The sequence below is a fragment of the Erpetoichthys calabaricus genome, chromosome 7 (genome assembly GCF_900747795.2).
Source record: "Erpetoichthys calabaricus chromosome 7, fErpCal1.3, whole genome shotgun sequence".
NCBI classification, from domain to species: Eukaryota; Metazoa; Chordata; class Cladistia; order Polypteriformes; family Polypteridae; genus Erpetoichthys; species Erpetoichthys calabaricus.
This window is the reverse complement of record NC_041400.2, coordinates 4,863,137-4,890,907: the sequence shown is the minus strand read 5'-3', so window position 1 is coordinate 4,890,907 and position 27,771 is coordinate 4,863,137. Positions and strand designations below refer to the sequence as shown.

Below are 27,771 nucleotides of genomic sequence, written 5' to 3'. Positions count from 1 at the left end.
ATCTATCTATCTATCTATCTATCTATCAGAAAACCCAGTTTCCACATCTATCTGTATTAGTTTAAATGGCACTTTTGCCACTCGCAATATGGCGTACGCGCTGACGTATCGTGTCGGCTGGGCAACACAGTGAATGCGGCAGCGTCTATCTAGATATGTCTATGGTAAGGAACCTCCGCCAATCCCGCGATTATACAGAAACGCTAAGTCTTGTGATGTGATAGTACATAAAGTTGGGTTGATGTTAAGCGTAATGTCCATTTTCCTTGTCTGCTGTAAAATGTCTGCCAGCAAATGCGTAAGATCAAAGTGTGGAGCTGAACAGAAGTGGATGGAGCTGTTAGAAATATTAATTTTAAATGATCAATTTTGTCTAGCAGCAATAATGGACACTGAAGTCCAGTTTACAGACACAGCCAGTAACAGGGAAAGCATAGGTTACCAAAAATAAGTGGAAACAAGCAACATTTATAATGAAACTTATCAAAAATAAAGGCGTCTAAAAAGAAAATAAATTGTATTCTTACCTCGACAAAAATAAAGCAAGGAATGATGGAGTAACTGCGTTGTGTGTTGTCCGAGGCCATGCTGCTTTGGAGACTTCAGTCTTGATTGTGCTTTCTACATGAAAACGACAGAAAAAAGAAAAATTGTGAGCCGATCATTACGTACTTGTTATCGATTTATTCTTCCTCACACACCACCTACCTCCAGGGGCAGAACTAACGTCAGGGCATTCTGGGTGAGCAGCCACGGGCCCGTGGTAGGAGAGGACCTTTGTACCAATTTAAATGGGTAACCTCCTTCACTCGATTTAACGATTGAAATGACCCAGGGGTACACAGGGAGCTTTCAGGTCTCACGGCAAAATCAAAAATGAGAAATACCAGGATATAATAAATGACCCGGTATTCACGCGCTGCATTATTAAAATTATGATGAACTCTCTGCTAGGGAGCTAAGTCACCCAGGCCCTGTGGGGGGTCTTAATCCAGCTGTAAGGGACACAAGGTTTAAGTTAGTGTTAATGATATATTTATCTTAGAATGTAGGCTTCACATAAACAATGGAAGATTCTGTTTACCCCAAGAAGTTAAAAGGTTAATGGAAGTCTCTTAATGCTCTGCTACATTTTTATTTTTGAACAACAGAATGATCTGAGATTGAAATTAGACAGCTAGAAAGAAACATAAACTGTTAGACAGAAAGGCATTAAGAGAATGTAGAGTATGTATGTACGTTAATGTTCGTATGGTCCTGGTGTGTGCACGGTAACATATAGAGATTTCAAGAAATGTAAACTAGACATTTAAGCCTTAAATGGAACATAAGAGACAAGAACTTTTTTCTTTTTTTGTTGAGACTTTGTTTGCCTTTTTATGTACCATCTGTTGGAATGACACAGAAATAGGAACCAAATGGACACACAGATGCACTTGGTATTTTATTAAAGTGGACATATACAGTATATATATATATAAATATATATATTGTCACACACGTGCGCATGGGAGGCAGCTAAAGGGTTTGAGTAAAGGCAGTTCTGAGGCATGCTGGGATGTGGCAGAGTGCACTGACTCTTTTTCTCCCTTGCTTGCAGACCATTCACAGGAGATTCCACCTGACTCTCTTGACGTCACTTACGGGACTGAGCCTTGCCGGCTCGGGCCCCTGTGATGTCACATCCGGGCTCGAACCAATGGCTGAAGACCTTCATGAGCCCGACCCCTATGATCTCACTTCCTGTCTCCCCCTTTAAAAGCCTGCACCGTTTCCCTATTCCCTCAGTCTTGTTTTGGACTCGGTTGTATGCACATCAGTGCTGTATTCACAACCCGTGAGATGCTCAAGTCATGTCATACTTACAACCTTTGGAAGCAAGTACCGTCTCAATAAGACCACAGTCACCTAACTTCTCAGTTGTTGGAATGCTTTTGGCAGACACACTTCACGTGCTCTCGGCTCACGCCCGGGGCCGGAAAAAGACAAAGTGGAACATTGGAAAGAATTCAAAAACGTTGGTACGATACACATGCAGAGAAGGTTAGAGATGGAAGTAGGAAAATTCAAAAGTGATAGTAAAGATCGCATTAGCGCAAACAAACGAAAATTATTAGTGAAATAACAGAACAGCAAAAACAGATCAAATAGTGTTTGAGGATGTCTGGGGGAGGAGAGAGACAAGGCAGCGAGACAAAAGGACATGTGCTGTACACGCTTTTAAATGTTCAAAGTGGCGTGAGAGATCGTGCGGCACGGAAACAGCAGCAGCAAGCCAGCAGCTGATCAAGCAAAGAGGAGGTAAAAAGAAAGCTGTATCTGTTTCAAATTGTATCACCATTTAAGAGGCATTTCAAAGGAGCGACCATGTCTCCTTGGGACACATTCAGCCCCCCTTTTCACAATGGCGCATAGCGCTGGCGGGGAGGGAGGGGTTGGCGAGTGAAGCATGCGGGAAGCAAAGCTCCCTAGTGTACATTTATATGTATATATATATATATATATATATATATATGTCCTCACAGGCGGCGCAGTGGTAGTGCTGCTGCTTTGCAGTAAGGAGACTGTGGACGATTGTGGGTTCGCTTCCCGGTTCCTCCCTGTGTGGATAGTGCTTTGAGTACTGAGAAAAGCGCTATATAAATGTAATGAATTATTAAGTGCCTTGAGCATGGGAAAGGCGCTATATAAATAAAATGTATTATTATTATATATATACTGTATATAGATATTGTGACAGATAGGGGGCGCTGTCGTCCCCTTGAACCCTCAGACCACACGTCAGACAGCAGGTAAAAGTCCAATAATGTTTACATTTATTATAATAATGATGTGCACAAAGCACCTCCACTCCACAATACTCCAATAAACAATCAATAAATCAATACAATCCTATTCCTCCACTCCCAGCAGCTCAGTCACCCTTCCTCCCAACTCGGCTCTACTTGCTGGGTTTTCTCAGAGTCCTTTATAATCCTTGACCCAGAAGTGCTTCTTTCTCTCAGTCCACATGATTTCATAACACTTCCGGGTCAGATGAAAACTCCTTCTTTTCTTCATCCCGGAAGTACTTCTTTAATTCCATTCCTGTGACTAGAAAGTACTTCCGGGCTATAATAAAAATCCTCGTGCCTTCCTGCAGCATCCCCTGGAGGCCCCCATGGTATCCAGCAGGGCTATGATGTAAAACTCCAGTGTCCATGATGCCCTGCTGGAACTCGGGCACCTCCATGTTGTAAGAAGGGCTCCACCTGGTGGTGTGGGGTTATTGGCCAGAAAGAACTGCCGGCCATATACCACAATATATACATGTATATATAGAGTATATTAATATATACTCACTTTCATAAAAAACTCACTTTCATTTTAATGGCAAATACTACATCAAAAAGAAGGCATGCCAATGGGATCGCCGTTATCAGGACTTCTAACGGAACTGGTAATGCAGTGATTTGAAAATGCGGCTCTATCCCAGTTCAAACCCAAAATTTGGATACGCTACATAGACGACACATTCGTCATACTAAAAAAATGGCCAGCTTAACGAGTTCTACAACCATGTGTATATATATATATATATTGTTATAAGACGCTATATATGCGTATCTTGGGTCTTGTCTATGATCCAGCTCAGTCCAGGATGTCCCTTGAGGATGAGGATGCCATTCCTGTGGTTTTGAATGCTTTGCCCAGGCCTGCACATTTCCAGCTCAGCACACTCATGCTTGGTTTTTAATGATTTAAATGCTCTTCCCCAAAGTTCTTATGTTAATCTTTGCTTTTTAAGGGCTTGAGGGTTGCCAGTCCATTTTTAACCCAAATCCGTTCTTAGGCTGAGCCTTTGCGAGTGGGCCAAAGTGGCTTATTTCCTGGAGAGCTGTTTATTTCTTTTTCATTTGAGCGGTGTTAAAATTAGCTTTGGGTTGTTTTCAATGGCCAGCAATTACCTTTGTTCAGTCTGCATTCCAAGATTATTCACACGTGACAGGGAGTGAGTGCTGTGTCTCTTTTCGGGCCAATTTAACACGGCACTGGTAGGAGTTTCACAGCTTGAGCTGTTCGCGCCTTTTTTCAATCGCTCATTTGCAGGTTTGTGCCAGATGGCGCTCATTTTCAATGTGTGAAGCCTGCGTGGTGTCCAGGTGGACCCGTGTTAAAGGTCTGTTAAAGCTGTGAGGAGTCTGCATGTTTATCACTGCGATGGCCTCCCTCTGATTTTACACACTTGCAGTCATTTATAGAAAAATTAAATCTTTTTTGTTTTTATATATTTTGTTATTTTTAGGAAGCTGGGTGGTGTCATGCAATGTGCATCTGCAGGCAACATTCCTGGCTCTAGTGAGGTAAGCAGTTACACCATGGGATGAGAGGGGACGCTGATGCTAACATTGTCTTCTGCTTCACAGTCAAGAAAAAAAGCCCAAGAAGGATGACTGACTCTGCTCCAACACCCTGAGGAAACTCCGCCCACCACCCAGAGGAAGCTCCGCCCACCACCCAGAGAAAACTCCGCCTCACCTCCCGAAGAAAACTCTGCCCCATCACCGAAAGCAAACTCTGCCCAACACACAGAAGCTCCCCCCAACCACCCCGAGGAAACTCCGCCCACCACCCAGAGGAAGCTCCGCCTACCTCCCGGAGGAAACTCCGCCTCCCAAATGAAACTCTGCCCCATCACCCAGAGCAAACTCTGCCCAACACACAGAAGCTTCCCCCCACCACCCTGAGGAAGCTCCGCCCACCACCCAGAGGAAACTCCGCCTCACCTCCCAAAGAAAACTCTGCCCCATCACCCAGAATAAACTGCCCAACACACAGAAGCTCCCCCCCCCACCACCCAGAGGAAGCTCCACCCTACTGCACCAGAGAAAGCTCAGCCTTACCACCCCGAGGAAACACAGCATCACCACCCAGAGGAAGCTCCACCCCACCACCCAACGGAATCTCCGCCTCACATCCTAAAGCAAATTCCGTCTCACCTCCCAAAGGAAACTCCACCCCACCACCTACAAGAAATTCTGCCCACCACCCAAAGGAAGCGCCACCTCACCTCCCAGAGCAAACTCTGCCCAAAACACAGAAGCTCCGCCCCACCACCCAGGGGAAGCTCCGCCTCATCTGCCAAAGGAAGCTCCACCCCCCCGCACCAGAGGAAGCTCCACCTCAGATCCCAAAGGGAATTCCGAATCACCTGCCAAAGGAAACTCCACCCCCCCACCTAGCAGAAACTCTGCCTCACCTCCCAGAGGAAGCTCTGCCCCATGACCCAAAGCAAACTCTGCCCAACACAGAGAAGCTCCGCCCCACCACCCAGAGGAAGCTCCGCCTCACCACCAAAAGGATATTCCGCCCTCCCCACTAACTCAGCCCTATTATGCCTGCCTGTTCCCAGAAGGTGGCATCAGATACTGAACTGACACTAGTGAAGGACAGAGCTTTTGAATGTCTACCCGAGAGCTAAACTCTTAAAATATTGCTGTTTTGGTTTGACAGCTGTTTGTCGGTTGTCTTTTGTGTTACAATTAAAAGGGGTTACCAAGGTGGTCCCCAATCTTTTTTTTGATTCCTCAAGTTGTCTGCTTACCCTGCCAATCTCGTGGTAGCAAAGCATCTAGTGATGCAAATTAATGAATAGAATCCCTCACCTAATGTTTGTCCACATGGACTGGCATACCGTACAAATGGCAGAAACGTTAATACTGGAGGTGTACCGCTTCCCCTTTATGTTACGTCAGATCAGGTCTGCAGCATCGTACTTCTGACTTTTTCTTATAGTGACTTATTCTCTTCTGACATTTTCTTACTAACCGCTACCCCATTTCTCTCAAACACGAGACACCACGCTGAATACGTAAAGCTGATGATTAAATTGAATCCAAATCAAGACACAAAATACAAGATCGACGCACTCACAAGTCATTCACAAACACAAGCACAAATAACACAAGCAACAGTTAGCTGTGCAATCAATGCGAAAGTTCCATCCATAATCAGATGAGGCTCAAGCCATAAGGAAGATGTAGAAGCCTCTCAGATAAACACACAGGTTTAGCAGCCCACCCAAAGCAACCCACTCCCCCAGTTGGTCTCACCACATCAGCCATAACATTGGCAGTGGGGTGTAGTGGTTAAGACTCCAAGCCCTAAGGTTGTGGGTTCAAATCCCACTACCAATTATAGATAATAAAATAACAATAGTGGCAAGTTCATTCACTGAAAAACAAAGCCCTCATCCAAAAATAAATACTTTTAACAAAAACACCTGTGTGACTATTGTTTCAATTAAAAGTCAGATGCTCCCATTTTTTTCAGTGCAAGATGACGGTTCTTTTTAATTTTTACAAGGTATGCCAAGAATATTGGAGGACACTGTATGTCTCTGTTATATGCCATTTGATATGGTATTCATAAAAGCAGTAATGATGTTTGTGATGCACCATCTATTGGGATGACAAAAGCAATGCACATGTCTCTTTTATAGGCCATTTGGTATGGGATTCAACAACAACAATATTTATTTCTATAAATATACATATAAAGGATGTAGCTCAAAGTGCTTTACAGGATGATGAAAGAGGAAAAAGCAAAATATATAAATAAAACTAGGCAATACTAATCAACATAGAATAAAAGTAAGGTCCGATGGCCAGGGAGGACAGAAAAAAAAAAAAAAAAAAAAAACTCCAGACGGCTGAAGAAAAAAAAAAAAAAAAATCTGTAGGGGTTCCAGGCCACGAGACCACCCAGCCCCCTCTAGGCATTCTACCTAACATAAACGATCTCAATCAGTCCTTATGATTTTCAGGGTTCACACAGAAGAATTTGATGGTGATGTCATGTGGACCTCTGGCCTTCAATCCATGATAAAAGCAGTGTTAATGTTTGTGATGTGCCATCTGTTGGAATGGAACATGCAATGCACATGTCTCTTTCATAGGCCATTTGGTATGGGATTAATAAAAGCAGGGCAAGGGCGGAGTGGTGGCTCTGAGGCTAAGGATCTGTGCTAGTATCCCGAAGGTTGCCGGTTCGAATCCCCGTCACTGCCAAAAGAGATCCTACTCTGCAAGACCCTTAACCTGTAGTTGCTCCAGGGATGCTGTGCAATGGCTGACCCTGCACTCTGACCCCAAGGGGTATGTGAAAACTAACAAATTCCTAATACAAGAAATTGTATAAAGCGAAATAAAGAACAAAAAAAAAAAAGGGTAAATGTTGGTGATGCACCATCTGTTGGAATGACAAATGTAATGAATTTTAATACTACTGCTTGAATTTGACTTCAGTATTTTCGGCTCAGTTCAGGTTTCTGTCCAGGTTTAGACATTTTGCATTACAATGACGAGGAATTACTGTGCATCATTACAGCCAAGTAAACACACAATGGTTTCTCAATTTAAGCTTAATAAGATCATAATGAAGCAGCTGCTCTATGCCAAGTTAAGTTTTGCCTCGGCAGCAGGTGCCATGAGACATGCAGACTCCTTCATCTTCCTGACAAACACTATGGAGCTCTCGCTGCGGGCCTTCTCCAGCCACCTGGCATCATACCGTTGGTAACACTCTCACTTTCCAGCTAATAACGTTCATCACCTCCATGTTCTTGCAGTCCTTTTTATTTGCTTAGCGATTCCCAACGGATAAATTTCATTTACTTACAGAACACCGAGCCTGGGGCGGGAAACCAATCACCCTAAAAGTGAAGTATTAAGAGAGAGCAAAGCAAAAGAAAATAAAAGAGTCTGTAGGGACATTTCAGAATGACCTTACACATGACAGATTGCCAGGCCTACAGCATTTTAGTTCCAGACTTGCTCCTCAGCGACTTTAAAGGAACACCCCACCCTAAAATGACATTTTTTTTGGAATCATGGATGGAAAGATTCTGTTGTTTGATTTGATGGCCCAGCACCGACTCTACAGCAGAAGGACCAGGAGAGGACGGGCGAGTGTGGGTGCTGCTGGAAGACGTGTTAGTTAAACCAGCAGGGGGCACTCACCCTGTGTGTCTGTGTGTGGATCCCAATGCACCAGTGCAGTGACAGAGACACGGTGCTGCAAAAATGGCGAGGTCCTGGCTCTCTGTGGTCATTAAAGATCACTGGGCAACATTTGTAAAGAGTAGGGTGTATCCTGATGTCCTGGCTACATTGCTCAGCCTAGTCATTCTGGCCCCTTCTCTAACTGACCCCTTCTCCACCTAACAGCTAATGTGTGGTGAGCATACTGGTGCAATTATGGCCGCCATCGCATCATCCAGGTGGACGCTGCACATCAGTGGTGGCTGAAGTGTTTTCTATCTAAGCGCTCTGAGTAGCGAAAAAAGCGCAATATAAATTATTATTACTTCAATGGCACAACTAGGAAAAGCTGGGCACTGACCTTGCATTCTGCTCAAACCCTTACTCACTGGGCACCTCAGCTCATAGCCGATGGCCGCTTAAGGACGTCTATCAACCCAACTGACACGTTCTTGGTAGGTGGTACAAATCCCAAAGATGCCCAGAGAGGATGTGAACAAACCCGTCTAGATTGTGGCCAGGGCGGGATTTGAACCCAAATGCGTGTAAGCAGTGCCAGCCTCCGTGCCACTCTCATTACATTATCATTTACATTTCATTACAATAATTAAATGAATGGAACCTGTATTTTCATAGATTCATTGTAGCTCCTGCTGTCCCAAGAGATGCTGTTAATGGATCTAAATCGGCCCGGCGTGGTAATAAGTGTGCCCTGTTATGGACTGGCAGACCCTCCAGGGTTGGTTGCCAGTAGAACAGAAAGCAATTTTCAGATGTTTTCAACAAGTAAAAATCACTTGAATTGTCCCTGAATCTCCCATACGTCTGTGTCACTGACCTCCTTCCAGGAGAAAAACTATTTGCTGTATTCCAACTAGAAAGTAAAGCCATGGCTGATCATATTAAAGGAATGTAGTCGAGGGCTGACTTATGGCTCCAATTTGGGACAAAGCCGTTTTGCGGTAGGTCAGACGGGACGAATGTCAGTTACAGAGTTTACAGGTCACGGCAAGTGAAGCTCTGTGGTTGTGGTGTGGGTCACCAAAATAGACGTACTCTAACTGCCAGTACGGAAATAGCATAAACCGATCTTCACGTCTCGGCATCTGTGTAAGACTGTGTAAGGGTGGCAGCAGATTGACTAAGGATTTGTTTCTCAAACACTGGGTCACAACTCGGGTCGCCTTTGCTGGGTCATGGGTTGCCATCGTTGGTTCACCTAAGTAATCGCCACCGCTGTATGACAAGGGTTGCCTTTGGTGTGTCGTGGGTTGCCATCGTTGGTTCACGAGTGGGTCACGATGGTTCATCAAAGTAAAGCCACCGCTGTATGACAAGGGTTGCCTTTGTTGGGTTGTGGGTTGCCATTGTTGGTTCACGAGTGGGTCACGATGGTTCATCAAAGTAAACGCCACCGCTGTATGACAAGGGTTGCCTTTGTTGGGTCGTGGGTTGCCATTGTTGGTTCGCAAGTGGGTCACGATGGTTCGCCAAAGTAATCGCCACCGCTATATGACAAGGGTTGCCTTTGGTGGGTCATGGGTTGCCATCATTGGTTCACAAGTGGGTCACGATAGTTCGCCTAAGTAATCGCCACCACTGTATGACAAGGGTTGCCTTTGGTGGGTCGTGGGTTGCCATCGTTGATTCACGAGTGGGTTACGATGGTTCGCCAAAGTAATCGCCACCGCTGTATGACAAGGGTTGCCTTGGTGGGTTGTGAGTTGCCATCGTTGGTTCACGAGTGGGTTACGATGGTTTGCCAAAGTAATCGCCACCGCTGTATGACAAGGGTTGCCTTTTGTGGGTCATGGGTTGCCATCGTTGGTTCACGAGTGGGTCACGATGGTTCGCCAAAGTAATCGGCACTGCTGTATGACAAGGGTTGCCTTTGTTGGGTTGTGGGTTGCCATCGTTGGTTCACGAGTGGGTCACGATGGTTCGGCAAAGTAATCGCCACCACTGTATGACAAGGATTGCCTTTGTTGGGTCGTGGGTTGCCATCGTTGGTTCACAAGTGGGTCACGATAGTTTGCCTAAGTAATCGCCACCACTGTATGACAAGGGTTGCCTTTGGTGGGTTGTGGGTTGCCATCGTTGGTTCACGAGTGGGTCACGATGGTTCGCCAAAGTAATCGCCACCGCTGTATGACAAGGATTGCCTTTGTTGGGTCGTGGGTTGCCATCGTTGGTTCACAAGTGGGTCACGATAGTTTGCCTAAGTAATCGCCACCACTGTATGACAAGGGTTGCCTTTGGTGGGTCGTGGGTTGCCATCGTCGGTTCACGAGTGGGTCACGATAGGTCGCCTAAGTGATTGGGACTGCGGTGCGATACTTTTCCCTGTTTCTAAGTGAGCTCATTTCACCAAGGGAGACCCCCAATTGTGGCTGTTTTTGCCAAGGGCGTGGTTTGCAGTTGATGCCAGCTGGGTCCCCAAAACTGAGTGATGGGACCATAAAGGTGGAGAAACTCTGTTGTAAGGAAGGCATTGTGTGCCGAATGCATGACAATTAGTCACGTGGAGCAGCAGCAATAAAAACAAACCTTAAATGGTCCTCCAAAAGGCAGAAAACATATGAGACCAATAATAATAATAATAATGAAAGATTTATTTGTGGTTAGTTTGGGAAATTTCTAGAACATTCTTACCCTACTACCTGTCGAGGACGAGTAATAGCATAATTTAAAAATATTTCCTATCTCTTGTCCTGCATGTACCTTCAGCGCCTTTCCTCTGTACTCATGTGTGACCATCTCTTCACCGGCGCTCCCACTCTCGAGTGTATTCCCGTAAAGTCGGCTTCTCACACTCAGTTATTACAACTTTTCGAGTCACACTTTCTCTCCTCTTCTCCGGTTTTATACCTGCCGTCTCTGAAGGCGCCTCATACGCCTTTACTCTTCTTTACACGTCTCACGCTTGCACTTCCTCTTTCGCCACGTCATCAAAACCAAACTGACCCATTTCAAAACAAATGTGCCAAGGAATAATATCTGTACTCACAAACGTCCTTAAGCACTCGAGGATGAACGTCATCTGGTCCTGGTGATTTTGTTTTAAACTTCAGCCTATTTAATCCAAGCAGCACTTCTCTCTCTACAATTTTCAAGTCACTAAGTACGTCTTTAATCGTCCCTGTTACTTTGGGAGGTTATCGATATCTTCACATCTATAAACATCAGTGAGATGCAAGCATTTGCTGTTTTATCAAAAGGGTGGTATTGATGAGGTACCATGCAAATCCTGAAGCAATTCATGTGAGATATGAATGTGATCCGACATGGGACAGATCTAACTGCCGGAGACACTGTGCATTATGGGAAGTATTTGTCCGCACTGAGGTTGCCATCCTGCACCTTATCTGCTGGTAGTTAGGTTTACTGGTTTTTGTTACCGGGTGGCACGGTGGCGCTGCCTCGCAGTTAGGGGACCCGGGTTCGCTTCCCGGGACCTCCCTGCGTGGAGTTTGCATGTTCTCCCCGTGTCTGCGTGGGTTTCCTCCTACAGTCCGAAGACATGCAGGTCAGGTGCATTGGCAATTCTAAATTGTCCCTAGTGTGTGCTTGGTGTGTGTGTGCCCTGCGGTGGGCTGGCGCCCTGCCCGGGGTTTGTTTCCTGCCTTGCACCCTGTGTTGGCTGGGATTGGCTCCAGCAGACCCCCTGTGACCCTGTAATTAGGATATAGCAGGTTGGATAATGGATGGATGGATGCTTACGTTCCTAGAGCACCCGCGAATTGTGAAAAACCGCGACTTTTGGATGTGGTTAAAAAATGGCCATTTTTATAGTTTAAACTCTGTGATGGATGGCCGGCGAGAGTTTCCGGCTCTCACCCCCAGGCCGCCAGGAGGAGCTCTCCCGACAGCATGGACGGGCCCCAAATTCCAGCAGGGCCTCATGGATTTTGTAATTTTTATACACAGCCCTGCTGGATACCTTTGGGTCACTGTAGGGAGGCTCATGGACTCGTATGTGCCCTATAACCCGGAAGTGCGTCATAATCCCATGACAGGAAGAAACGACGTGCTTCTGGGTTGAAGATAAGGATTGTTTACCCTGACCCGGAAGGAATAAGGACTTGTGGGTAATGGAACAGAAACACCTCCAGGTCAGGGGGTATAAAGGACTCTGGGAAAGCCCAGTACACTGAGCTGAGCTGGGAGGTAGGGTGGCGAAGTGTCTGGGAGAGGAGGATTGGTATTGTGATTATAGAGAATAGTGTTTATTGATTATATGAGTAGTGTGGAGTGGAGGGTGCTTAGTGCACGTTATTATTATACAATAAATAATAGTTGTACTTTTAACTGGTGTTTGGAGTGGTACCTGAGGGTTCAAGAGGTGGATCGGAACCTCAACTGCTACAACCCTAAATATAGTACGCCCCCCACAGCACTTTAATTTCGTTGCAAACTCAGCTTAATACCTTGATACGTTACCTAAAAACAGAATTTAAAGGTAAACCCGTCTACTTTGCAGTACTGTACTGCTATGTCTCCCGCGGTGCTAGAATGTTAAATACCGATGTTACCGCTATACGTACTGTAATTCATGCAAGCGCGTTTTCTTTGGCATGTGCTGTCGTTTTCTTTGTTATAAGTAAATACATAATAATTTCATTTAATTAAAATACAGTAAAATGTACGGGTACTCACCAATGATGAATGATATTGATGATGATGATGATGAAGTACTGCAGTAGGCTGGCGCCTTGCCCGGGGTTTGTTTCCTGCCTTGCGCCTTGTTTTGGCTGGGATTGGCTCCAGCAGACCCCCATGACCCTGTAGTTAGGATATAACGGGTTGGATAATGGATGGATGGATGGATGATGAAGTAGCTGTGCAGTACGATGCAGAGGATTTAAAACTCCTAGGGTGGTACCTCTTCTTCAGGCGCTTCAGGAGGAGTCGTATCATTGGACACGTGGTCTTCTTCTGGTGGGGTTTCCTGCTGGCTTTTATTTATAGGTTTCAGGAACATTGTGATGGGATGTTGCTACATTGTCTCCTGTAGCGAACTGCTGCTACAATTTCCGTGCTTTCTCACGGATGATGTTACCATCCAAGGGGATGTTCTTCTTCCTGCAGTGGGTGATCCACAGTGCCAAGGCAGATCCCATCCTGATGATATTTTAATTCTTTACGGTCATTACCTTTTTGGCACTATCACAGAAACTTACAGATACGGTACTCCAGGTCACTGCTTCGTTCTTCTTTATGTAGCATACGGTGCTTTCATTAATGCCATAGTGGCGCGCTACTGCAACATAACTTTTTAGTTCCCGGAGCAAATCCAGTAGTTCAACCTTCTCCTGGAGTGTTTTAAACTTCTTCTGGCGCTTAGGCTCAGTGCCAGAAACCTTAGAAGGTGCAGGGCGATTCGGCAACATCTTGTGTGTTTAAAAATAACAAAATGAATACAATAACAAAATGGAAAACTGGAGACGCATCACAGGGCGGCAGTCAATCAGCAGCAAGAAGAAGTGAATAGCGCTCTCGGATTGGCTACTTTCACCATCCCAAACCGCGTTACCATCAGCGGTTGCTTCCTGTTCTCTCTACAGCACAGTATTGCCACCAAAAAAGCCATAAAAGAATTGCGAAGGATATTTGTGCTTTCTGGGCGGCACGGTGGCGTAGTGGGTAGCGCTGCTGCCTCACAGTTGGGAGACCTGGGGTCCTGGGTTCACTTCCCGGGTCCTTCCTGCGTGGAGTTTGCATGTTCTCCCCGTGTCTGCGTGGGTTTCCTCCGGGCGCTCCGGTTTCCTTCCACAGTCCAAAGACATGCAGGTTAGGTGGATTGGCGATTCTAAATTGGCCCTAGTGTGTACCGGGTGTGATTGTGTGTGTCCTGCGGTGGGTTGGCACCCTGCCTGGGATTGGTTCCTGCCTTGTGCCCTGTGTTGGCTGGGATTGGCTCCAGCAGACCCCCGTGACACTGTGTTCAGATTTAGCGGATTGGAAAATGGATGGATGGATGGATTTGCACTTTCCGCTAACAATTAATAGTTAGGTTCTAAGGAAAAATCCGCGAACGACTGAGTCCGCGAACCCTGAACCGCGACTTCGCGGGGGTCTACTGTAATTCTTTATGTTTATATAGTGCTTTTCTCACTACTCAAAGCACTTCAGTGAGTGTGAGAAACTTCAACCACCACTAAGGTGCAGCAGCCACCTGGATGATGTGATGGCAGCCATTTTGGCCTTTGTACGCTCACCACACATGAGCTATTAGGTGGTGAAGGGGTGAGAGAGATAGCCAATTAGAGACAGGAGATGATTAGAGGGGCAGAATGGAAGATAATTTAGCCTGGGTATTTGGATACACCCTATCCTTTTTGAAGGATGCCCAGGGATTCTTTATGATCACAGAGAGTCAGGACCTCAGGTTGATAGACGTCCTTAAGCAGCCATCGGCTATGAGCTGAGGTGCCCAGTGAGTAAGGGTTTGAGCAGAATGCAAGGTCAGTGCCCAGCTTTTCCTAGTTGTGCCATTGAAGTAATAATAATTTATATTGCGCTTTTCTCGCTACTCAAAGCGCTTAGATAGAAAACACTTCAGCCACCACTGATGTGCAGCGTCCACCTGGATGATGCGATGGTGGCCATCATTGCACCAGTATGCTCACCACACATTAGCTGTTAGGTGGAGAAGGGGTGAGAGAGAGAAATGGTTAGTTAGAGAAGGGGCCAGAATGACTAGGCTGAGCAATGTAGCCAGGACATCAGGATACACCCTACTCTTTACAAATGTTGCCCAGTGATCTTTAATGACCACAGAGAGCCAGGACCTCACCATTTTTGCAGCACCATGTCTCTGTCACTGCACTGGTGCATTGGGATCCACACACAGACACACAGGGTGAGTGCCCCCTGCTGGTTTAACTAACACCTCTTCCAGCAGCACCCAAACTCGCCCATCCTCTCCTGGTCCTTCTGCTGTAGAGTCGGTGCTGGGCCATCAAATCAAACAACAGAATCTTTCCATCCATGATTCCAAAAAAACGTCATTTTTGGGTGGGATGTTCCTTTAAAGTCGCAGACCACAGAGAGCCAGGATCTCGCCATTTTTGCAGCACAGTCTCTGTCACTACACTGGATCGACTTTCAGACCTCAGGGTAAGCGCCCCCTGCTGGCTCTTCCTGCAGCAAACCAAGCTTTTCCTAGATCAGTGGTTCTCAAACTGTGGGGCGGACCCCCCTAGGGGGGCGTGAAGTAACAAAAAGGGGGGCACGAAGATGTGAAAAAAAGAAAACAAGGATCAAAAATATGAAAAATCCATCTATTGAAACCAAAACAAATGAACTTAAACTACATTCTGATATTAGAAAAATAAATACAGAGTTAGATAAATGTCAATAAAAGTTAAGTAGGTATAATAAAATATGCATCTATGATATATCATTAATTAAAAAAGAACAAATTGGTATTAGTGGGCTCCTTTCAAAAAAACGTTGGGGGGCGCTATTAAAACTGCTATGAAAACTCGGGTCGCAAATACTTAATGCTTACACTCCTCTTGCTCCCTCAGATCCTCATCCTCAGCTCGACTTTCTGTACCACACATCACACTCTGTTCTATGAGAGCTCGAGCGTTTGCTCATAGTGCCCCTCAACTCGGGAATTCTCTTCCCTCTCATATCCGTCAGCTTGACTCAATAACACATTTTAAACCTGCCCTCAAAACTTATCTTTTCAAACTGGCATACCATTATGAATTTAACACGATTACTGCCAGCTATCTTTGGTGTTTGCTACTACCTCTGTACCTTATTGCTATTTGGTTTTATTGTCCTCTTTGCTTTTATATTGCTTATTCTACTGCTTCTTCTTTTGGCAGCTCCCATTAGGTGTTGCCGCAGCGGATCATCTTCTTCCAAATCTTTCTGTCATCTGCAGCTTGTTTTGTTATACCCATCACCTGCATGTCCTCTCTCACCACATCCATAAACCTTCTCTTAGGTCTTCCCCTGTTCCCCTTCCCTGGCAGCTCTATCCTTAGCACCCTTCTCCCAATATACCCAGCATCTCTCCTCTGCACATGTCCAAACCAACACAATCTCACCTTTCTGACTTTGTCTCCAACATGAGCTGACCCTCTAATGTCCTCATCCTGTCCATCCTCATCACACCCAATGCAAATCTTAGCATCTTTAACTCTGCCACCTCCAGCTCTGCCACCTGTTTCTCCGTCTCCAGCCCATATAACATAGCTGGTCTCACTACCGTCCTGTAGACCTTCCTTTCCCTGGCAGCTCTATCCTTAGCCTCCTTCTCCCAATATACCCAGCATCACTCCTCTGCACATGTCCAAACCAACGCAATCTCGCCTCTCTGACTTTGTCTCCCAACCGTCCAACTTGAGCTGACCCTCTAATGTCCTCATTTCTAATGCTGTCCATCCTTGTCACACCCAATGCAAATCTTAGCATCTTTAACTCTGCCACCTCCAGCTCTGTCTCCTGTGCCACCGTCTCCAGCCCATATAACATAGCTGGTCCTGTAGACCTTCCCTGTCACTCTTGCTGACACCCGTCTGTCACACATCACTCCTGACACTCCTCTCCACCCACTCCACCCTGCCTGCACTCTCTTCTTCACCTCTCTTCCACACTCCCCATTACTCTGTACTGTTGATCCCAAGTATTTAAACTCACCCACCTACCTGCATCCTCACCATTCCACTGACCTCCCTCTCATTCACACACATGTATTCTGCCTTGGTGTTCTTACTGACCTTCATTCCTCTCCTCTCATATCTCCACCTCTCCAGGGTCTCCTTGGCCTGCTCCCTACTATCGCTACAGATCACAATGTCATCAGCAAACATCACAGTCCACGGGGACTCCTGTCTAATCTCGTCTGTCAACCTGTCCATCACCATTGACAATAAGAAAGGACTCAGAGCCGATCCCCGATATTGCTTATTACTGTTGTTTAATGTCATTGTTAGGTGGGCCTTGAGAGTTAAGAAAGGCGCCTATTAACTCTTTGAGGGCTGAATATTTTTTCCAAAAAACTCCGTTTTCTGAAATGCACACAAAAGCAATGGTTTCACACATAAATCAACACAAAACGTCTGTTGCGATGTGCCATGGCTGCTGTTGGCGCATGTTCGGCATCTCTGGTGGCAGTAGTTGCGTGGGGGCACCTCGATTGTCAGCAGGAATGCAGCGGTGGGCCGGATGCCTGGCTGTCTTCACACAGTAAGTGGGTGGCGGTCACAATGTCATCATAAGTGGTGGTCCTCCGAGGTGAAAGCTGCTGTAGGCACATCAGCTACATGAAAGCTGATCAGCTGTGGACCGATCAGATGAGGCTGGTACCTCACTTTCATTTTTTAATATCCATCTCCAGATCACTTGCATCAAACTCGGAGTCCGGCAAGTCAGAGTCCGATTCAACGAAGTTACATAAAATGCCCATGGAGTATTTTGCTTTGCACATTTGCTTTGGTCTCTCGCCAGATATCGGTGCCAATTTACAGATTGTTTGCTCTTCACTACTTGTGCACACGCAGGGAATCGAGGTTAAATCAACAAAGCTATGTAACTTTCGTTTTAGCAAAGAGAGTCAAACTAAAACTTAACGGCGAGTTTTGCTGCAGTTTACAGCTGATTACCATCCTATACCCCTGAATTTTGACAAAAGTCGACATCAGCCCTGAAAGAGTTAAATACAATTTTTATTATGATCGTGCCCTGCTCATCATTTCCACCCCGCTTTGACAATCATGCTCTATTCACCAAGGTGGACCCCCAGAGATGACTCCCCCTGCCCCTTGGTGGGTCACAAAGACACTTACAAGGAAATAAGTGGGTCACGACACCAGAAAGCTTATAAAGCGTTGCTGTAGATGACCTGTGCCCACTCCAGTCCCATCCCATCACTGTAACCGTCGACTGAGGGACAACGACAAATGCATTAATGTCATTCAAGGGCCAGGCTGCTGAGTTCTAAACCCATAAAAGCCTCTCCTTCATAGGCGGCTACAGACACAATTTAAATTAAAGGCTAATCTAAGTGCGGCACAGTGGGGCATGAAATATTAAACATGGCTAGGAGGTACGGCGAGGGCACTTCCATTCTCAGCCAGCACTGTTGGGAATTCTCTAATGATTCTGTACTCTTGAAATAGTTTCTCGTTGCAAGCATTTTGTTAAACAGTTCAATTATTTGTCTTTACCGATGCCCCTGCTTGGCTGATGAATGTCGAAACAACTGCAGAGCTAGAAAGTGACAATTAGGACAGCGTGGTGGCACCGTGGATACAGTCGCTGCCTTACAGTTTCAAGTTGTTGGGCTTGTTGGCAGACAAGACGACATCTGCGTGTGTCGTAAACTAGGAGTCCCAAGCACGAAAGAGTTCCAACAAACTTCAATTAATACCCACTAGAGGGGGATATCAACGTCAAACCCTGGCTATTAATAAGGGGAACCACTGAATCCTTAGTAAATAAAAGATTTATTCTTCACAAAAAAGTGAATTCCGATCACAATGAAGATCCATGGAGCACAAAGGTAAAATGGAATTGCCTATAACAAAAAGGCGAACCAAATCATCAAATCCCAACACAGAATCCAAAAGCAAACTCAAAACACGGAGTGCAACGGGTTGACAAAAATCCAGAAAACCCACAAGGCACAGAGAATTCACAAAAAGCCAGAGAACTCAACACTGCTAAGTGCATTCAAAACGAACCACCAGGAACCGTGGGAGACCCTCTGGATGCCAGTGATTGGCAGATGGCCCTGCCTCTTGGAGGACCACTCACAAAATTCTGAAATACTTCAATTATGGCCTACTGGAGGGGGATATCACCGTCAACCCCCAGCTAGTAGTAAGGACAAGCATGGAATCTTTATTAAATAAAAATGTATTCTTCACATAAAAGTATTCTAACCACAGTAAAGCTTTAATTATCACAAAGGCAAAATGGAATTGAGCCTGTCATAAGAAGGCGATCCAAATCAACAAAACCCAATAGAGAATCTAAAAGCAGGGACAAAACACGGAGTGCAAGGGGTCGACAAAAATCCCACAAAACCCACAAGGCACAGAGAATTCACAAAAAGCCTGAGAACTCAACACTGCTAAGCACATTCAAACTGAACCACCGGGAATTGTGGGAGACCCTCTGGATACAAAGGGTGCAGAGCAGTTCCTGGTAGAGACTGGCAGGTGGCACCGCCTCTTGGAGGACCACCCACATAACAAAGGCAACGGTGATACACAAGAAACAATGCAATCAATTCACAAAGGTAAAAATTAATTTAAAGGACATGAAACAAGGACTTGAACCCCAGCCAGTGGAGGGAACTCTAGCTAAAAAAAGTGCCTTGAGCATGGGAAAGGCGCTATATAAATTTTATTTTAATTGGTACCTGTGTAGTGTGGGTGTATGCCCAGTGATGGACTGGTGCCCTGTCAAAGGAAGGAAATTAATGAATAAAATACACAGTTGTGTGAAAAAGTAAGAGCACCCACACATGGACATACTGTGACGCTCCAGACTCACCAAGATGGCATCTCAGCACTCTCTGTCAAGCAAGATGCACCCTAAGCGTTAGTGCGAGTGGCAATAAATAATTATCAGATAGTCTACAGTGTAAAAGTAAATATGGGCTTACCACAGGGTTGTTTCTTACTTTTCCCCAACTTTTGGCCATTAGTATCCACCACGGGCCTTGTTTGTGTCACTCCATGCTTAATGGCAGGTGTTTCAAAGTTGATGCCAAGGCGGATGGCTGGGAATCCAGAAAGACAGCCACAGTATGAACCCAGTTTGTTTATTGGTGTATTTATACCGTAATGTCTTTCTTTTCTTAATTAATAACCTTGAGGTCAGGTGGGATTATGTTCAAAGGAGATTGGTAATATTTAATTGTGTTTGATGTTATGTTTATTGACGCTTTGATTTTTGTTTGAGGTGTGCAGCTCTCCCTGCAGGACAGAAATGGTGTCTCCCTGTGTGTATGTGCGGCACGAGAGAATTGAGTCATCTTTATAAGGACAGTTGTGGCCACAAGAGGTGGTCGGTTCGTTCAATCGCAGAGGTTTAGGGAGACAGAGGTGGTGGGTGTGAGGTGCACCAGGCTTAGAAAGAAGGGGCTGGCGGCTAAGCAGCTGGGTGCTGTTAGGGAACAGCTTGAGGCTCCTGAGATTTTTCTTTTTTGTTTTCTGTGGAGTTGTATATATGGAATGGGCTGGAGCAGAGTTCAGCTTTTGTTTTTATGGCTGCTAATAACCCTTTATGGACTGAATTAATATCAGGGTAAGAACATTTGTTTTTTTGTTATATTTTCCCTTTGTTTTAATTTTTCTTTTCCCATTCTCTCACCAAGTACTGTATTGACTCTGGACTGCATTTTTTAAATTTTTTTAATACCATACACTTACCATACATTTTTGTACAATACATGACCCTATGCTCCTCCAGGGACCTTTTCCAAGTTATGTGATCCTCCGCCCACCGAGCGTACATGGCCGTCTGCCTCCGAGCCTGCATGAACCTCTCCCTGCTGAGCTCACATGCCCCTGGTGCCAACGTCAGCCTCTGTTTACCCTGTTGGGCATCGTGACCTCCCAGGGCCGGATTAAGAGCTTTGGGGGCCCGTAGCACATTTCAAATTTGGGGGCCCTTTTGGTCTGCATCATCTGAAGTTTAGATTCTGAACAGTTCAAACCGGACTAAATAATTATTTTACTCTCGATTATAATAAGAACCTTATAATATTTATGTGAATTTTATGTGTTGGGCCCCTAAAGTTTTGTTGTGTAAGAAATTTACAGTTTAAAAACGTAAAGATAATATTTTTAAAGACCAGTTTTTCAATGCTACACTTTTTCATTAAATATTGGGTCCACCATTTGGGGGCCCCCGAAATTGCGGGGCCCGTAGCATATGCTACATGTGCCTATTGGTTAATCCGGCACTGTGACCTCCTGAAGGACTTCTGACCCTAACCTTCACCCTCATTCTTCCAGCCAGCCCCTCTTCTCCCTGTGCTCCTCCATCAGGCCCCCCCATACCGCTCCTGCTTCTTTAAAGCTACATGACCCTCTGTCTTTTTCTCTATTAACCCTAAAGTCGGAGTTCAGGGTCCTCACCGCCCCGGGCCAACGGCGAACAGCGGTGGTCCTGTACCCATCCTATGACCCTCTCCCGCCTCCTATTTGTTTTTTTTCTTCACTGTTAAGCCCCTGTAAATATGAATGTAAATATTTTTACCAAGATGTGTGAGAACTTTTAAAAATCAGTTATTGTGGAATAAAAAAATCTACCCTTTACTTTGTACATCGGCCTCTCTTATTAGACCCCGAGTCCTGGTTGGTCCCGAACGACTAGCAGGTAATCTGCTCTGGTATTAATAATAATAATAATTTATTTTATTTAAAGGCACCTTTCAAGGTACTCAAGGACACCTTACAAAAAAGTCAAAAGAAAATTTACCAAAATCAAAGAATTAATAAAATAATATAAAAACTAAAAGAAATACAAAAACAACTAAAAATAAAAAAGTAACAATATACAATTCAAATAATGTTATGTATGTATAATCATCAAAGTACAACACTGTACAATCAAGGGACAAAATCAAGGGGAGTGGGCAAGTTAAAAAAGATACATTTTAAGTCTGGATTTGAAGATGGGAGTTGAATCAATGTGTGCGGATATCCTGAGGACGGGAGCTCCGGAGGTGAGGAGCAACAAACCTAAGGGATCTCGGCCCGGTGTTAGATAAACGAGCAGAGGACGTAGCCAAGAGATTTAAATAAGAAGATCTAAGAGTAGGGTGGTACGGTGGCGCAGTGGGGAGCGCTGCTGCCTCACAGTTAGGGTCCTCCCTGTGTGGAGTTTGCATGTTCTCCTCGTGTCTGCGTGGGTTTCCTCCCACAGTCCAAAGACATGCAGGTTAGATGCATTGGCCATCCTACATTATGCTTGGTGTGTGCTTGGTGTATTTGTGTGTGTCCTGCTGTGGGTTGGCACCCTGCCCAGGACTGGTTCCTGCCTTGTGCCCTGCGTTGGCTGGGATTGGCTCCAGCAGACCCTCGTGACCCTTTGTTCGGATATAGCGGGTTGGAAAATGGATGGATGGATGGATCTAAGAGTACGAGCAGCTGTATATATACAGTATCTCACAAAAATGAGTACACCCCTCACATTTCTGTAAATATCTGATTATATCTTTTCACTGATGAGATGACACTTTAATGTCAAGTAGTCCGTGTCCAGCTTGTATAACAATGTAAATTTGCTGTCCCCTCAAAAAACACACAGCCATTAATGTCTAAACCGCTGACAACAAAAGTGAGTACACCCCTAAGTGACAAATGTCCAAATTGTGTCCAATTAGCCCTTTTCCCTGCCCGGTGTCATGTGACTCGTTTGTGTTACAAGGTCTCAGGTGTGTTACATTTGGTGTTCTCGCTCTCACACTCTCTCATATCGGTCACTGGAAGTTCAACATGGCACCTCATGGCAAAGAACTCTCTGAGGATCTGAAAACAAGAATTGTTGCTCTACATAAAGATGGCCTCGGCTAGAAGAAGATTGGCAACACCCTGAAACTGAGCTGCAGCACGGTGGCCGAGACCATACAGCGGTTTAACAGGACAGGTGCCACTCAGGACTGGCCTCGCCAATGTCGACCACAGAAGTTGAGTGTCACGTGCTCAGCGTCCTATCCAGAGGTTGTCTTTTGAAAATAGACGTATGAGTGCTGCCAGCACTGCTGCAGAGGTCAGCCTGGCAGTGCTCAGACCATACGCCCGCCGCACACTGCATCACATTGGTCTGCATGGCTGTCGTCCCAGAAGGAAGCCTCTTCTAAAGATGATGCACAAGAAAGCCCGAAAACAGTTTGCTGAAGACGAGCAGACTAAGGACATGGATTACTGAAGCCATGTGATGTGGTCTGATGAGACCAAGATCAACTTATTTGGTTCAGATGGTGTCAAGCGTGTGTGGCGGCAACCAGGTGTGGAGTACAAAGACAAGTGTGTCTTGCCTACAGTCAAGCATGGTGGTGGGAGTGTTATGGTTTGGGGCTGCATGAATGCATTGGGGAGCTACAGTTCATCGAGGGCACCATGAATGCCAACATGTACTGTGACATACTGAAGCAGAGCATGATCACCTCCCTTCGGAAACTGAACACGATAATGACCCCAAACACACCTCTAAGACCACCACTGCCCTGCTAAAGAAACTGAGGGTAAAGGTGCCGGACTGGCCAAGCTTGTCTCCAGACCTAAACCCTATTGAGCATCTGTGGGGCATCCTCAAACGGAAGGTCTCTAACATCCACCAGCTCCATCATGTCGTCATGGAGGAGTGGAAGAAGATTCCAGTGGCGACCTGTGAAACTCCAGTGAACTCCATGCCCAAGAGAGTTAAGGCAGTGCTGGAAAATAATGGTGGCCACCCAAAATATCGACACTTTGGGCACAATTTGGACATTTGTCACTTAGGGGTGTACTCACTTTTGTTGCCTGTGGTTTAGACATTAATGGCTGTGTGTTGAGTTATTTTGAGGGGAAAGCAAATTTACACAAGCTGTACACAGACTACTTGACATTGGAGCAAAGTGTCATATCTTCAGTGTTGTCCCGTGAAAAGATATCATAAAATATTTACAAAAATGTCAGGGGTGTACTCACTTTTGTGAGATACTGTATGTAGCAGATCCAAAAGAAGGTGCTAGGCTGGCTCAGATTTCCCATAAGGCCAACCTAGGCCATGGCCTAAGGCGCCGCAGTCAGGGGGGCGTATATACAGAAGAAATAACAACCAAATATTTACAAATTTTTCAGTATTATTTTGAAAATCCATCCATCCATTATCCAACCCGCTGAATCCGAACACAGGGTCACGGGGGTCTGCTGGAGCCAAACCCAGCCAACACAGGGCACAAGGCAGGAACCAATCCCGGGCAGGGTGCCAACCCACTGCAGTTATTTTGAAAAGGCCATATAAAATGTTGTTTTTTAAATTTGCATCCATATCCAGTACATTAAATTAATTGAGCGGTACATTTACGTTGCCCATCTCTACAGCTTGCGCTGTCTTGCTCAGTCACAGGCAAAAAGCATTTGCTATTTCTCTCTCACACACTCAGCGTAAACCAAAGGAAAATTCCAGATTTGGTGTTACAATAGTAATTCATTACGCTCATATCGCTTTACATATCTACTGATAGTAGGTATGTAAAGTATATAGTTACTACTTTTATATACTGTTTAGTTTACTCAGGGCCGTAAGCCTGAAACTCTGAAAGTCGGACTCGACTTCAATGAAACAATTAAAGCCTTTTCATGGACAAAAGCGCGAAGGAAGAAATTCTAGTAGGCATTTAAGACGACTTGAAGAAATTCAATAGAAAGTTTTTTCGTAGGTGTTAATGTTATGCAATTTCATAATTAGTGTAGTATTGTAGTTTTGAATTCAAAATATAATGTGGTTCAAAGATTATAAAGATTGTACTTATTTCTCTATTACAAAAAAAAAAAATCTTGAATGGAGACGAGACGTGATTTTCTCGGAGAGACACTTACACGCCCCGCAAGACAAGGTGAGGTACACATTCATAGCAGGTTAGAGATAATAGAAGTATGAAAATTGAAAAGTCTCAAAGAAAGGACAGTAAAGATCGCATTAGCGCAAACAAACGAATTCTGCGCAAACAAGCAGAATTATGTGGTTTGGCCTAGGGCATAGAAATGTGTAAATCCGGCCCTGGTGCCAGGCTATGAAGAACTTTGAATGTTAATAGAAGAATCTTGAAATTAATACAGCGTCTAACGGGGAGCCAGCGAAGTTCCTAAAGAACCGGAGTAACGTTCTTTAGGGCTCCATCTGTCGGCTTGGGGGTATTGGCCTTGATAAACTACCGGCCATATATCACACCAGCAACACATTTCTTTCACTATCTTCAAATTCAAAACCTTGTTAAACGGAACCTGCCCGATTTTCCTCACCTCCCACCTACCTTTATGCCGGAAATAAATTTTGCTCAGTCTTGAGGAATTAGACAGTATTTCCGTATTATATAAAACTATTTTGCAGTCCCAACCTTTCAAACATCCAAGAAGAAGAGCTGGAAAAGGATCTCTCACTCAACATTTCAGAAAAGGAATGAAAAGTAGCAATGCACAGAATTCACACAAGCTCCATATGCGCAAAGCATAGAATCATTCAACTCAAAATTATATATCAAGCGCATCTCTCTCATTTAAAATTGGCCAAAATGTTTCCAGGGCAAGAGCCAACCTGCAAACATTGCAATCGAGCTCCAGCCTCACTGGGACACATGTTTAGATAGATAGATAGATAGATAGATAGATAGATAGATAGATAGATAGATAGATAGATAGATAGATAGATAGATAGATAGATAGATAGATAGATAGATAGATAGATAGATAGATAGATAGATAGATAGATATGAAAAGGCACTATATGATAGACAGACAGACAGACAGACAGACAGACAGACAGACAGACAGACAGACAGACAGACAGACAGACAGATAGATAGATAGATAGATAGATAGATAGATAGATAGATAGATAGATAGATAGATAGATAGATAGATAGATAGATAGATAGATATGAAAAGGCACTATATGAATGATAGATAGATAGATAGATAGATAGATAGATAGATAGATAGATAGATAGATAGATAGATAGATAGATAGATAGATAGATAGATAGATAGATAGATAGATAGATAGATAGATAGATAGATAGATAGATATGAAAAGGCACTATATGAATGATAGATAGATAGATAGATAGATAGATAGATAGATAGATAGATAGATAGATAGATAGATAGATAGATAGATAGATAGATAGATAGATAGATAGATAGATAGATAGATAGATAGATAGATACTTTATTAATTCCTATACTCCAGTAGCAGCATACTGATAATAACAATATTAAATTACAGAGTGATAACAATGCAGGTATAACAGACAATAACTTTTTATAATGTTAACGTTTACCCCCTCAGGTGGAATTGAAGAGTCGCATAGTGTGATGGAGGAACGATCTCCTCAGTCTGTCAGTGGAGCAGGACGGTGACAGCAGTCTGTCGCTGAAGCTGCTCCTCTGTCTGGAGATGATCCTGTTCAGTGGATGCTGTGGATTCTCCATGATTGACAGGAGTCAGCTCAGCGCCCGTCGCTCTGCCACAGATGTCAAACTGTCCAGCTCCATGCCTACACTACTGCCTGCCTTCCTCACCAGTTTGTCCAGGCGTGAGGCGTCCTTCTTCTGCCTCCCCAGCACACCACCGCGTAGAAGAGGGCGCTCGCCCTCGTCTGGGTTTCGGTTGCTTTGTTTAATTTTATTTTTGTTTGTTTTGCCTTTTGCATGCATTTCCAGGATAAACCCAAGAAATCACTTATCTGTTTTCCTACCAAGTTAGGACACTGCCAATAAAGTAATCAACAGTTTTGTGACATTTTCGACAGAGTTCCGTTGCCTTCTAACACATTTTTGGACATTTCTTATGAGTTCATTATTTATGATATATGCATAGCCCCTAGTGTCCTGGTAATAAATGGTCCAGCAGTCAATGGGTTAATAAAGCAGCCTTTCTTAAGTGTGGGATTTGCAGAACGGCTCAGGAGCTCCCCCTATCATTCACAGTGTGCATTGCTTGCTTTTTGTTCTCTAGCAAGCATTATTCTTCCAAAAAATTTGCCTGAATGCTCAGATTTTTCACTCATTTGAACATCATTAAACTCCAACTGTCAGACCCCGCTGGTCCTGCTAAAAGCTTACAGACGGCTAGTTAATCTCCTGCACTCAAGTTCGGTCAGAGCTCTGCATTGCCGGGGGTCTCGACAGAAGTTGCCATATTAGCATTTGTTCTAAAAAAAAAAGGAAAACCGTCTAACCGTACGCCTTTCAAGCAAACGTGATACCAATCTGCAATTACTTCACGGCTGGGAGATACGAAGAGGGGCACGAAGAATGGAGTTTTGTGTTCATGGATAATCTGTGAATATTAAGCTGTGCATATTTTGAAAGGGAGAAAACGTGCACTTTCAAAACACTTCATTATCTCCACCTAGAAGAACTCTTAGAAGAATGCGACAGAACATGAAAACTGTACAAAGATTTGGAAGCGCGGCCTTCAAGCTTGACATCTGCTTTTGTTCCCAAATCACATTTGTCGTGATTTATGTCAAGAAATCTGACTCACGTACGTCAAGTGAGTCACCCTGGTGCTGTTCATGAGCTGTGGTGGGTGTTTCTCCATCCATCCACCCGTCCATCTTGTTAAGAAACGAGTTAGTCATTTGGAAGCGATACAGAGGACTGTCATGTCTTGTCATTTTATAACGTGGTTAATCCAGATCAGGTTCTCGGTCATGTGGAAGCCCAACCAGCAAGCATAGGACCATACCGAGGACTCCCATGTCCTGTAATTTTTCAATGTGGTTAATCCAGATCAGGGTCTCGGTGGTGTTGGAGCCCACCCAGCAAGCATTGGACAATACAGAGGACTGTCATGTCCTGTCATTTTCCAATGTAGTTAATCCAGATCAGGGTCTCGGTCGTGTTGGAGCCCACCCAGCAAGCATAGGACAATATAGAGGACTGTCATGTCCTGTCATTTTCCAATGTGGTTGTTGCAGATCAGGGTCTCGTGGTGTTGGAGCCCACCCAGCAAGCATAGGACCATACCAAGGACTCCCATGTCCTGTCATTTTCCAGTGTGG

The 27,771-nt window shown here is 44.7% G+C and overlaps 1 protein-coding gene across 6 annotated transcripts in view; it reads right to left on the bottom strand.

Moving 5' to 3' along the window:
* The window catches only part of plppr1 (phospholipid phosphatase related 1), a 247,712-nt gene that overhangs the window by 165,753 nt on the left and 54,188 nt on the right, over positions 1–27,771 (bottom strand). For all 6 annotated transcript variants that reach the window (XM_051929815.1, XM_051929813.1, XM_028805059.2 and 3 more), the window contains exon 2: positions 528–621. In XM_051929815.1, coding sequence (XP_051785775.1) covers positions 528–587 — 60 coding nt within the window. In that variant the 5' untranslated portion in view covers positions 588–621. The remainder of the gene's footprint in view (positions 1–527; positions 622–27,771) is intronic.